At 32.9% G+C, this 12,114-nt stretch overlaps 1 protein-coding gene across 1 annotated transcript in view; it reads right to left on the bottom strand.

Moving 5' to 3' along the window:
* Nucleotides 1-7,457, bottom strand: part of LOC126762491 (dendritic arbor reduction protein 1) — a 140,910-nt gene extending 133,453 nt beyond the window's left edge. The window contains exon 1 of the mRNA XM_050479273.1: nt 6,273-7,457. Within this exon, the coding sequence (XP_050335230.1) occupies nt 6,273-6,335 (63 nt within the window). The 5' untranslated portion in view covers nt 6,336-7,457. The remainder of the gene's footprint in view (nt 1-6,272) is intronic.
* Nucleotides 7,458-12,114: the final 4,657 nt, after the last annotated feature.

The raw sequence follows: 12,114 nt of genomic DNA, 5'->3' as shown, positions 1-12,114 counted from the left end.
CTTTTAAATAGTAAATTGTCCTTTAAAATTTTCCACAAAAGGCTTTGATCTGTGATATTGTCCATATTAAATACTTTCTTACATATTTTTGTTTTAAATCAATGAAACCTTATTGTCATAAATGTTAATAAGACGATTCAATCAAGTTGTTAGAACTTCGTGCAATTACAATATATTTAAATATTTTGTGATTTTGGGAACTTCTATAGAACCAATGAACTAAATACTGTGACATTGATCAACCAGCAGTTATATAAATAACGCTATTCAACAAATCTGAAAGAAAAGTTTTCGAATGCTAAGAGGTCTGTGGGGACTTTTATATGTTCTGATTACGAATTTGAGTTCACAAGTTCTTTATCACGTACAGTTATTTTTGTCATTTTAGTAAATGATGGTGGTTTGATCCCACACCCCTTGACTAAACCACAACCATTCCAAAGTGTCAGTAAATTTTTACTATCATTTTAGTTTTAGCAACCCAAAATTAGCAAGAAACGGTTTCCAAAATCACAGTCGCATAGCTATAAGCTAATTTAATTAATCTAAAAACTTCAAATCGATTGAAATATAATAAACAATTTTTACAACCAAAAACTTTAAATACTGCAAAAATCAATTTGAGAATCATTCTTTTTTCGCAGAGTCGGCCCTTAGAATTAAGAACTCAAAAATTTTTTTAACGAAACTATTAAGTCTTCTACCAAATTTTCACTAAATTACCGGTGTTTTGAGTTTCGTAGATTAAATATTTCATCTACTAAGTGAATTGCATGAAAAACTTAAAGCCTGATCTAGCAAAAACAACAAAACAGAGTTAAGTGAGCGTCAGAACTAAACCTTCATTAGAAAACGAAATAAAGAAGAGGAACTATTAGAAAACGGATCATTGATACAGCTCCCCTTACACACCAAGATCAAATTTGACTCGAATGGATGGTCTATATAAACTATAACAAATCTTTAATAAAATATTTTCTAAGATTAGTACAACCTTTTTTAACGTTCGTGTAAAGTTTGATCTCTACCGTATACATACGTCAATTGGTGTGTGCTTAGCGTTTTTCATATAATGGATGTTTGGACTCATGACGCCTTCCCCGAAGCGAGTTTTCCGGTTTCCGAAACAGAAATATCAGAAAGAGTAAGGCTTTAAGAATGTGATGGTTGAGCGATGACTCTTGCTTCGTGTTTGGGCAAAAAGGCATATCCAATCATTTGGTATGAATCTGGTATTGAAATACTTCATACCCAAAACATTAACCAAAATTAATTTTATCCATTCATAAGAGATACTGAGATCATCGCTATCTATCTAATGTAAGACGACAGTCCTTCTTTAAGAACTGATTGAAAATTCAACGATATTACAGTATGAGTGAGTACAAAAAATTTAGTCCCAGCAAGGTTAAATGCGATATTTGGGTTAGGTTCGTTTCAGTATCTCATTTTCACTGCTTATTCCTCTTAAATGCGTGCACGGATTTTTTAAAATTTATATAGCACGGAGAGCCAATGAATTAAACTTTGGTTTAAATGTAAATTTATTGTTAAATGTTAATTTGTTTTTTAGATATAAGTAAGCAAAAAACGCACATTTTCCCATTTGCTCAAACAATGGCTCTCTTCTTTTGAAGTTTTTGTTGCACTGCTTGCAAAAAATTTAACCAATTTAACACACACACATTCTTTGTAATATATTTAATTGAATTAATGATAAATTATGAACTTTAAGTTGCAATTTTATGTACAATTTAATAAATAAAACAGCTTTCAATTACGTGTTATACTGTTCCTTGAAATGTAAGCAAAATTACTGAATATCAGCTATTTCGCGCGAGTTTTTATTCCAAATTTTCGTTATAAGGACGTAATATATTGCCCACTTTTCATGGTCTTGTATAAATGGTTGGTTGGGTTATCTTGGTATTACCGATACATATACAATTTTTAATTTTCAGTGTTTTTATTATTTAAATAAAGTGGATTTCCACTTTAATTCATTGAAATAATAAAAATACTAAACATAGAGTCACTCTATGCGTAAAAATACATAAATTTTATAATAATTAGTGAAAATTGTATGGAAAAACTACGATTTTACACCATTTTCAGGAGGCTGCCCTAGAGCCCCCCGTGGTCCTAGGGGGGAAGGGTGCTATTATTCAAAAGCTCCATCCCTCTTTGCGCAAAACCTCTTCAAAATGGGATACTAAAATAAACATTCCCCCGATATTTTGTAACAAATACTGAAAGTCAAATCGTTTTTTTTTATATACTAGATCAATTTTAAAATGAAGCAGAATCAACCAATTCTTCTAAAAATTTCAAAAATGTAACTAAAAAGAAAAAGCTTTAATTTGTTTACCATATTTTCAAAAACAGAGCGACTTAAAATAAAAATCCGTATTTAAAATGTCGGTGGGTAAATAATTCGTGCGACAACTTTTGATAAGAGTTTCCTGTTAAAACCGGTTTTAAGAGAAAAATGCGAGTGTATATCTTAAATATTGATTATTGGCAATGTTTGCGAACTGCGGACGACCCGTGGCCTTATGAACGCAAAACACATACGAATATATAAATTCTTATGTATATACAAATGTATATATGTATTTGGGCTGTTATGAGTGCAGGCAACCCATATTTACGCACGATTCATATTTAAATAAATAATTAAGTGCCTTTTGTCACAGGAAACCGCTTAACAAGCGCGATAAGTAAATGAAATATTAACACTTTTAAATTTACACTTTTTTTCGCGAACTTCAAGCGTTACACTTACAACATTTCACTACGCTTTTCCTTTTTATTTTTTTGCTATTTTCGCGCTTCATTTGGAAAGCGACAACAGAAAATAATAATAAACAGCAGTACAACAACAACCGTATTAAAGCAGCAACTAAAAGGATGTCCGCAGAGGTGAGCGCGCATTGCAACATCGCAGTTGGCATTAAAGAGGCATTAATATGACAAGTGTGACAATGGAGCAGCGAGGCATAAAAAGGTAGAAAAGATCTCAACGCCGCATTCCGTTTGCTGCCTCGCAGTTGAATGAGAAAAAAGCGCATGAGGCACCGGGTTGCAGTCGTAGATACCTTGCCAACGTTCAACCGCCGGTTGGACGGACAAGCAAACATTTACGCGAACCGTCGCGAGCAAATGTACCAAGCAGCACGTGTAAATAAACAAGTTGCCTCTGAGACTCGATGGTCGGACAGCGAGGCATACGTAAATGTACATATGTAGGGGTTCTCCTATTCCTTCCATAGGTTTTGCATGTTGGTATAGCAGGTAAAGGGTGCAATGCGTGTAAAATGGAGTCAAGAGGATTGCACCGCACGCGTTTCAACAGTTTAGTGGCGAAGACGTCTGTGTGAATGTGTGCCAGCTTATGTGTTTACAAATAGGACCTGCTTGGCAACAGCGCTAAGTTGTTGATATGCGCTGACAAGCGATAACGCGCGGACACCTACAAATTGATTCATGTTTTGCCGACGGCTCGGCATACTCGCCAAGATAGTAAACAATAAGCAAAAACGTTTACTTCGGCTACAACGAATCTATAATACCCTGCACTGGGGTTTTTTATAGCATGAGAGGGTATAAAAAAGCTTTCATTTGATTTTGATCGATAAGTTTGTATGGCAGTTTTATGCTATAGATATCTGATCTGGACTTCGGATTACTACGTGAAGATGTCTGGTCAAATAAAAAGTTTTCCGTAGAAGGACTTGAATTTTATCGATCAATTTATATGATTTTGCGAAGAATTTCAGAACGATATCTCAAAGAATGAGGGACTAGTTCACGCGTATATGAACAGACCGACTAAAGAGACTCAGCTCCTCACGCTGATCATTTATTTATATACTTTATAGGGTATCCCTAGTACGTTCTTGGTGCTACAAACTTTATGATCAACTTAATACGGAGTATAGAGTATGAAGAGTCGATCACGTAGCAATAGATAAAATAATAATAGATATAAAGCTAATCGCAAATAGGGCATACTTATGTGACTGAAAGCGCTTTTTGGTGACGAGAAAATCAAAAATTATCTCAGCGGCAGCTCTCACGCTCAATCACCTGTGTTTTAGGCCAAAAAATTCCACAATTATTACGGACAAATTATTGTTGCAAAAAGAGACAGAAGAAGCATTTTCTCGCTTACTTTTCTGCCATATTGTTTTTGTAACCGAAAACTCAAGTATAAAATAGCACATTCACCTCACGATAAATGAAAAATAAATCGTTTAACTAGCAAAGCTCTTTTTCCATTTAATCAAAGGCAGTATCTATTTATTGCAACAACAACAAAATGTAAACAAAATTGTACACAGCTTTATGACCACAATTGAATTGGTGAACAAATAAATCTGTTCGCAAAGTACCGCGCTAACGGTGCTAAATGCAGGTGAGTACAGCAGAGTCAACTAAAATACAAAACAACATATCTACAAAATATTCGAAATAGAGTTTTTTTATTGACTACGATTCACAATAGATTATTAATTATTGTAAAATAATGTAATGTAAGTATAACCAGTTTGTATAACTGATATCAGACGCCAAACCAAATTCAAACTATGTCGCAATAGAAGTAGCTTCTATTTTAAATAGTTCTATTTCTTGTATTGTTAAATTATAAAAAGTGATGTTACGCTCTTTTGCATTTTAGATAACAATTTATGGGTATGTATGTATGTTGACAGTTATAACTGATTAATTAAGTGATTACCCCATAGTCTATCAACCTATGCTATTATTGTTTACATATGTACATATGATGGGGTTCTGCTGTGAAATTTGAGAATTCGATGGCATGTTCGTTTCCCGACGGTGATACGGATACTATGCTTAAAACACATCGAATGGTTTGTAAAATATGTAACAAAATAATTCTTTCCTTTTGTCGTTTGCAGATTTTGAAATTAATATCGCTTTCATTTATTTTTTAACTGCTCAAATTTTTTTAATTAGAAATATTTTTATATTTTTTTTAAAGCACAATATTTTTAATATTTTAAATTGTAATATTTTCAATACTAAATAATACAAATTTAATAGTTTTAGTATTTTATTTATTTGATTCTTTAATTTTTGTTTGACTCTTTTATTTTTTAATTTAAGGGGTCTTTTTTCAAAAAAACAATTTTTTTTGCATTTTCTGTTCCCTTATACCCTTAGAATTAATGCATAAACCCACTTTACCAATGGAAGGTTTCCAAAAAGGGTCCAAAAATAATAATACCGCTCGACGTTTTAAATGTTCACAAAACGCCTGGCTATCGTCCCTTTGTTTTTTATAATTTATTGACAATGTTATTACAATAATAATAATTAAAAAAAAGTTAATTACTCTTTTATTTATCAACATACACTCCACGATATACCTCATGATATACCTCATGATATGCGAAAACATTTGTTTGTCTATTGTAAAATAAAAATTTCTATGAAAAAAAGATGTCAAAAAACAGGCCAGATTACCCTACTGACCCCTTAAAGTTTCAATTCTGTTTATCTCTTTTTTGAAAATTATTTTTTTTTAGTTTTACTTTAAGTTATTTTAATTTTTATTTTATTATATTTTATTTTATTTTATGATTAATTTATTGTTTGTTTATTTAATATAGTTTAATTTTTTAATTTACTTTATATTGTTTTATTTTATAATTTTTGAAATTTATTTTTCATTTTTATTTATTATTTTATTTTTGTATTTAATTTAATTTGCTTTTGATTATTTTTCATATATTATTTTATTGTTTTACTTTAACTTATTTTACTTCATTTTATTTTATATTATTTTACTTTTTTATTATACTTTGTTTAAAGTTGTTTTTGTTAAGTATTTATTCATTTAGTTATTACCGCTTTATTTTATTTTACTTTATATTATTTTATTATATCTTTTTATTTCTTTAATTTTATTTTTTTTTCCTCTTTTGTATAATATTTTGAATTTTTTTGCTTAAATTTTTTCTTTACTTTTTCCAATATTAATACAACACAAAGGTTTTTCCCTCAGCTGATTTAATTTATTTGCATTTGATTTTCACTTAATTTAAACATTTTTTTTATTTAGTTGCTTTTAGTTAATTTTTTTTTTAATTTTTTATTCTACTTTATTTCAAAGCTTGAATTTGTTACTATTAACTCAATTTTTCATTTTTGGAATCACTTTCCAATTGCATGTTGTTAACTATTTACAAAACTCCGTCCTTTGAAACTTTAATTATTCAAATAATGTTAATGAATTTACTCACCTGCATTACCCAATAATTTGTTGATGGCACAAACTGATCGCCAATTATGATATCCGTATGCATTTAAAACACTTTTGTATAAACTCCGTTACTTTTGCTTTTGAGCGTCGCAGCAGCAAGCTGCCACTTTGACAAATTTATCAGTAAAATTTATTCTATTTTATATTTCTTTATTTTATTTTTTATATTTTTATTTAATATTTCAATTCTAGAAACACCAAAGTTGCCACTGCGTTTAATTTTACTTTTATAAAATAATTTTTTTTGAAAAAAGGCATACGCGAAAGGCACTTGATCACTTAGAAATAATTCTGTTTATTTTAAAAATCTTAGCGTTTTTCAGAGCACTTAACGCTGTTATGTCAAAAATTTAATACACACATACATATGTATATACGTTAGTCGGTCAGAAAGCACTATTAAGGCACATTTGCTGTGGGGAAAACAATTATTTACAAGAAATTATTACTGTTTAGCGCGTCGGATTTTCGATAATTCGTGCCTCGCTTTGTTGCTTTGTTGCTGTCAACATAATTACTGTATTTCAATTTCAATAATTTTCCATAAAAACAACTTAGACGCGCCGAAGTATTTTATTTTGGTCCGCAAATATTTGCTTTTCTCTTGGCGGCCGTTTAGCGACGGCTCGGAGTCTGCCTGCTCAAGCTCGCCCACGCAAAAGCACAGCGCCACACAAATTCGCATCCAACTTCCTGCGTTTACTTTGTCACTTTGCACAATTCATTGCATTTGCTTTGGGTAAATATTTCCTTAAGATTTCTTTCCCCCTTCAGCAATCAGATAACTCACTTTCTTTACTTTCGCAGGCATTCATGCAAATTATGCGAATTGTTGTTGCAATTAATTAATATTATTCTTTTTACTTAAACGCGACGGCTTGCAGGCGCTGCAGACACCGAAAGCGCTTATGGAATGTCAATGCGAAATTTCGAAAATCACACAAAAAACGCTTCATTAAAAGTTTAAAATTCGTGGGTACGTACGACCAATTGTCGCCCCTGTGCTTGGAGTGGTGGTCGATGGATTGGCGAGGTAAGCGCGTCGAAGGTGTACGCGACGCGATCAGGAAATGAACGAAATGCGAAGAAGAACCAACCAACGAGTCCAACTAAAGCCGAATAGTAAGCCACTCAAGCGCCGCCGTATGTTTCATCGTTGTCGGTAACCGAGTTCAGACTGATTGGACAGCAGTGCTTTGCCGCAGACGAACCTCGCAGCGCTGTGTTGCTGTTGCCTTTTGCCTTTGCTTACCTGCTTACCTGCCGTCAACACACATATAGTAAATGTACATACTGACACACATACACTCGCCTGCATGGCTGGCTGACTAAAGCATGTACTCGTATCGTATGCGCTGTTGTTGTTGTTGCTTTGTTACTTCTTCCTCGCGTTGACTCAAAACGGTCGCTTCTGCTGTCCGCCGTTGTTGCTGTGCGTTGTTGTTGCTCACCTTTTCCATTTTTTATACAGGTGAAACATATACGAGTGTTTTAATTTTAACCACCGTAGAGAGCGAGAGTGACCTGACAACAACAGCAATAGCAATTATCAGAGAACGATGCGATATTTTTAAACGTAGTAGAGTTTCAGAGCGCTGATCAGTTATTGCGTCTCTTACCGGCCGCACAGTTAGTCCACATCTGTTAGCCAGCCTGAGTAACCACCCTAGTGGCTATTTTAAGCCAATCCGTATTGCATAGCGCTGCTCACCAGGTGAGTTTGTTTTGATGTACGGTGGGACAAATGTGCAAATATCAGCGCGCTAAGGCTTGAAAAGAGCGTAAGAGTACCGAGTATTGGCATGAGAGCAGCAAACTGGTTTCTTTCGGGTATAAGAGAATTCGGTACTATGATAATATATACATCAGTAAATATGTATATAGAAAACAAATTGTTGAGTATTATCTACATATTTGGACAACAGCTGAGCTTCGTTTATCAAGAGGTCGAAATGATTGGTAGTTGAGGCAGACGAAACGTACATAATTTGATAATGTACATATGTAAGCATAGATACATAGGTATATGTATGTATATCAAGTTTGCTTTAGTAATTATGGTATATAGAAATAATCATACATATTTATACATAAATATATTTAAATGATAATTATTATAAATTTTTAATAAGCATTTGGCTTCTTTATTTCCCCATCAAAGAGAGTGTAAAGCGGAAAAGTTTAAAATATAATTACTTTTGAGTCATTAGAGAGTTTGGCTGACTAAAATTTTGTGGATCACTTAATTATAATTTATTTTATTTAGTTTAGTGTTTGAAAGATCAAGTCGCTACAAAAATCATAAGTGCAATCTCGAAGTATAATTTCGAAGCCAAAACAAAGAATCTATATTCTATAGAATAGTTATCTATATTTGTAAATAATTTGAATAAATCATGAAACTTCTAAATTGGCAAGTGATTTTCTAAATCGCATTTTTCAAGGAAATTTCACATTTCATATCCCTTCAAATGTTACTATTACAGATGATATTGAGGTGGACAATAGGATTTGCTCAGGCGTATTTATAACAGATGATATTGTAGAACCGAATATTTCAAATCCATGAATTCTAGCGCCATGAAAAACGATGAGGATTCTGAGGAAGTAATGATTAAACCGCCATCCAAAAGTGATGTAACGCAATTTTTGCCATTTTAAATTCCTACCTAATTACGAATAACAATACAATACAATATAAATCTATATTTTACGGTTTTTTGAAAAATTGTATGTTTAGTGATAACTTCTATAAATCGAAGTTGTTTGTGGATTATGGTGATTCGAGGTACAGAAGTTCAACTGTTTATGCATATACATATGTATGTATGTATGTATGTCTGTAATCTTTTCTTTCAAAAAACCATAATCTATTTTAAGGCAATTATGTTTTAAATGTAATATTATTTTGATTCCAAATAACATTCATATTTTGACGTTTGCGACGACTAACGAAGTAGGTTTCTTGTTCTCGTGTGTGTGTGTAACAGAATCCACTCTCATCTTTATCGCTTGTTTCGCTTACTTGCTTAGATCAGATTCAGTAGAACATCGCAGAAGAAATTTCGAACATATTTTATCACCTGTTTTCAATATACATATGTAGATTGCAAGTTGGTCATGGTCTTTATTTAAAAATTATTTAAAGTGTCTTCCAACTGGAAACAATTCTGGTTGTATAACTTTCGGTAACTTATTGTAGCCATTTCAAAATTTTTGACTCAATACCTTGTTTTCCAAATTTTAAAGTAAGAGGTTTGTTCAAAGAATAACGGAAATCTTAAAATTTAAATGTTGTATCAGCCCCGGACGTAAGATTTAATTTTGGCTGTATTCACTACTTACATAATCTGTAGCAGTCGTTACTTGTTCGTGCATTCTTGGCCAAAAACAATACTGTAACGATGCCTCCATATTCGTCAGACATGGTTCTCATTTCCAAAAATAAAGAGAACCGTAAAGGAACCTTGCTTTGCAAGCATACATACATATGTACATACATATCATATATTAAATATAAGTATATTTCTTTTTTTAGGAATTTTATCTACACATACATATACATACAATATCTCCCCTTTTAAATTCATACGTTGAATAAGGTACTATGCATTCATATCTACATACATATAGACACGCGGTGCAAATAATTTTCTTAAAGCGAAAAAGTTCTATTTTTCATTTACTTATTTACTTATGTATATTTCATAAAAAATTGTAAATCTGATACTTTTCATGTATTTTACGGTCTAAAATTTACTCAGTATAAATGTTTAAAATTTGTCACAAGTAGATTATTTGTATCTATATACATATATGTATATGTATATGTATACAGTATATATATGTATACAGTATATATCTAAACTTCAAATGAAAAATCGATAAACCGAAATGACTTGTAACCATGCAAGACAAAATGAACACTTATTCACCTGGAGTTAACTATCTCCAAGCTGTCTGCATGTACATATATATGTATGTATGTATGTATATTAAAAGCTACAAAAATTTAACTGACTTTTTCATGAAAGCAAGCATTTTACATATCGGACAAGCTATTAACTCGAAATATGCGCTGGTCTAAATGGTACATATGTACATATATAGTATATCATTAGTATATGTATATCAATGTAGTTACACGCGTTCAACCGCACACACAGCCGAAGTGAAAGAAAAATGGTAGCATTTAAAACCAAAAACAAAACAGATACAACTAAAATAAAGCGAATGAAATGAATGGAGAAAAAATTACACGGAGCAGACGCAGCCAACGGAAAAGTCAATAAGGGAGTGGCCACGCGCGAGCGCTCAGCCAATCGCAGCGACCGGAATCGCACACATGCAGCAAGGGTGAAGATGCCGAAGAGAGGCGGTAAAACGTAGCAACACACACACATACTCACGTAACACATGCATGCATGTTTGTGTGTGAGTGTGTTGGCTATTGGCACGTTGTTAGTATGTCTGGCTAAATATTGGGGATTTGTGGTGGCGACGAAGTGATACAAGTGCGCGGCTGTGCTAGAACGAGAGCAAAAAGAGCAAAGAGAGTGAGCGAGTGCGCAATAAATACAAAGCAAAGTTTTTAGCAGACAACAGGCCAGCGATAAAACAGCGACAGTAGAGAAGTAAAGAGGTTGTGGATTTGAAAATGAATATGGATGGTGGAAATTCGGGAGGCAGAATGAAATTAAAATGAAAGAAAATACCGAAAATGAAAAGTATTGTGTATGGAGCAGAGTGAGGGTGGTGGTGGAGAGTATGGTGCGCAGTAGTTGGGGGTGGCATGAGAGGCAGTTTAACAGTTTCATTAACTACATGTACATATGTATATACACTTTAATACTTATGTATATACGCGTATATTTGTGCATACGAACGTCAAAACAACAGTTACTTAGTACTATTGGATGAATGAGTGTAACGGTAGGGTGGAAAAGGGGAACACATGGAATGTTAAATACAAATGCTAGTACGGGCTTTTATAACATACACATATACGAACATATGTACATACATACATATGTACATATGTATATATATGCTTGTACATACATACATACATATGTATGTATTTGTAGAAAAGTCATGCATATGTAATCGCGTCTATTCACATTTAGGAATATTTGTAATTAAATGTGCGTGCTTGTATGCAATTTATTGTCAACTGTCAAATTGCTGTTGTTGTCGAGCCAACAAATCGAACGCAAAATGCATAAAAACGAAGTAGAATAACAGAAAAAATTGCTCAAAATGTTGCACGTTCACTGGCACTTTACACATCCGACAGATACGTCAGACACAAACAAATGTGCAGTCTTACTCTTGTCATATAGCAACTACACTTAACCGCTACTAGTACATGGCTGTGGGTCTAGGTGTACACCAATACATACTAAAGCAGCCACAGGCGTGTGTGTCTGCGTTATTCTTACGTTGTTCACGTCGGCTACCGGAGTTACGCGCCGCGCAGCAGGGCCAAATCAATTTGTTTACACATCCATGCAAACACCAGCAATTTCATATGCATACAAACATACATATATACATATACACACACACATGCATATATAATATGTGCATAGGTACAATGTACTCACAAATGTTTATTAGTTTGCTTTTCTCATTTGCTTGCTACTGGCTTTGTGTTTAATTTGTTCTTATGTCATTGCTGTTGTTGTTATTTTCTGTTGTTGTGTGTGTATGTCGTTGATGTTTTCCAGCAGTTTTACCTTCGCTGTCAATTTCGCTGTTCTCCATCATGTTTGCTTGTATATAGTACACAATATTGTTCTTCTTGTTGTTGTTGCTTTTGG

This window comes from Bactrocera neohumeralis, chromosome 6, assembly GCF_024586455.1.
Source record: "Bactrocera neohumeralis isolate Rockhampton chromosome 6, APGP_CSIRO_Bneo_wtdbg2-racon-allhic-juicebox.fasta_v2, whole genome shotgun sequence".
Lineage (NCBI taxonomy): Eukaryota > Metazoa > Arthropoda > Insecta > Diptera > Tephritidae > Bactrocera > Bactrocera neohumeralis.
The sequence above is the reverse complement of the archived record's forward strand: the minus strand, read 5'-3'. Positions and strand labels throughout refer to the sequence as shown.